This window comes from Salmo trutta, unplaced genomic scaffold (genome assembly GCF_901001165.1).
Source record: "Salmo trutta unplaced genomic scaffold, fSalTru1.1, whole genome shotgun sequence".
Classification (NCBI taxonomy): Eukaryota; Metazoa; Chordata; class Actinopteri; order Salmoniformes; family Salmonidae; genus Salmo; species Salmo trutta.
In genome coordinates, this window is record NW_021822395.1 from 550,338 (window position 1) to 552,500 (window position 2,163).

General features: G+C 37.8%; 1 protein-coding gene across 1 annotated transcript in view; it reads right to left on the reverse strand.

Annotated features, from left to right (window-relative positions):
* Positions 1-357: 357 nt before the first annotated feature.
* The window catches only part of LOC115182096 (OX-2 membrane glycoprotein), a 14,180-nt gene continuing 12,374 nt past the window's right edge, over positions 358-2,163 (reverse strand). Inside the window, exon 5 of the mRNA XM_029743751.1 lies at positions 358-1,521. Within this exon, the coding sequence (XP_029599611.1) occupies positions 1,463-1,521 (59 nt within the window). The 3' untranslated portion in view covers positions 358-1,462. The remainder of the gene's footprint in view (positions 1,522-2,163) is intronic.

Below are 2,163 nucleotides of genomic sequence, written 5' to 3' on the forward strand. Positions count from 1 at the left end.
TAACAACCTAACCCTGATATGGTGATATTACTGTAAACAAGGAGGAGCTATAACAACCTACCCCTTATCTAAAATGGGGATGTTACTATAAACAGAGCTATAACAACCTACCCCTGATTTTTTATTTATTTGACCTTTATTTAACTAGGCAAGTCAGTTAATAACAAATTCTTATTTTCAGTGACGGCCCAGGAACAGTGGGTTAGGGGCAGGGGCAGAACGACAGATTTTTACCTTGTCAGCTCAGGGATTCGATCTTGCAACTTTTCGGTTACTAGTCCAATACTCTAACCACTATGCTACCTGCCGCCCCATTTTAAATGGTGATATTACTGTAAACAAGGTGACAATGGGCAGTTTGTGATTTTTTTAAATACAGCATATAGTTTTATATCAAACGGGAGAGAACATAATACATTTAAAGAATGCTTTTGAATCTTAAACAATCTAAAACATTGTACAGATCAAGCGAGAATAATAACCTGATTTATAAACATTGTCAAATCAAGTGGGGTCAAATAAAACAAGCAACATCCATGATTAAAATAAATACAAACAGGAACTAAAACGTGACACACTAAAAACTAGTGAACAAGGTACAGTATATCAAACAATCAAAGTGCAAAACATTGTTATCATCACCATTATATTTCCGGGGCTCAAATACATTCATACATTGTATTGATATAAAGGAGGTAAAACATCCATGTATCTGTATTACTATAGGTACAGTATGTAATAATAACAGCATAAACCTCACATTAACACAAGTGCTATCATATTTAAATGGATTCAAGTTAAATGAAATAGAAGGACATTCTCCCCATCTTCTTCCTGGTGTGTCATAAAGTCAACTGTAGGTGGTGCTGTGTTCTAATAGATTTTATTTCCTCACTGACAAACCTCATCTCTCAAAACTAAAGTGCAATTTCAAAATAGAAAAACACTATTAGCGACATTATGTAATGTATGGTGCAGGTGTAAATCATCTTACATATGACTGGGGAAGAAATATGACTCTGACAACTCAAAAAGGTTCAATATATGTATCTAGAACACAGTGCATCTACCTGTCTGACTGTCTCATTAGAAATGTTTGTCATAACCACATCCTTCTAAACGTAGGAACTGGGCTAATAAAGAACACTAATAAAGAACAGGAAGGCCTGCACACTGTTCATCCTCCCAAGACTCCCAGACACTCTCATCCTCATTCATCAATAGTAGTACTGTATCTTGCTAGTCACCATGCATTTAATATGACCTTTGTCATACAATTAGAATATACTGTAATATTCTAAAGATGGATTAGTAGTCTGGTTGAGACATTTTAGAGGATCACATCTCTTGAGGAACAGGGCTCTTCTGCAACTGGACTCTAAATACCAACAGCGCTCCGATGCTCAATAACAACCTCTGTCAGATAAAGTACATAAGTATAGCAACCAACACAGACGAACATTTACACACTTTCCCCAAAAGCGTCCTGCTCGTCTGCTGTGGTTGCTGCTTGCCTGTAACCTGCCAGATAGAACGTGAAGGTTAGACTTTACTGTAGGTAGTAAAGACATACAGCGCATTCAGAAAGTATTCAGACTCCTTGACTTTTTCCACATTTTGTTACAGTTTTATTCTAAAATGGATTACAATGTTTTCCACCCCTCATCAATCTACACACAATACCCCATAATGACAAAGCAAAAACAGGTTTTTAGAAATGCTTGTAAATATATACATATATACACTGCTCAAAAAAATAAAGGGAACACTTAAACAACACAATGTAACTCCAAGTCAATCACACTTCTGTGAAATCAAACTGTCCACTTAGGAAGCAACACTGATTGACAATAAATGCCACATGCTGTTGTGCAAATGGAATAGACAACAGGTGGAAATTATAGGCAATTAGCAAGACACCCCCAATAAAGGAGTGGTTCTGCAGGTGGTGACCACAGACCACTTCTCAGTTTCTATGCTTCCTGGCTGATGTTTTGGTCACTTTTGAATGCTGGCGGTGCTTTCACTCTAGTGGTAGCATGAGACGGAGTCTACAACCCACACAAGTGGCTCAGGTAGTGCAGCTCATCCAGGATGGCACATCAATGCGAGCTGTGGCAAGAAGGTTTTCTGTGTCTGTCAGCGTAGTGTCCAGAGCATGGA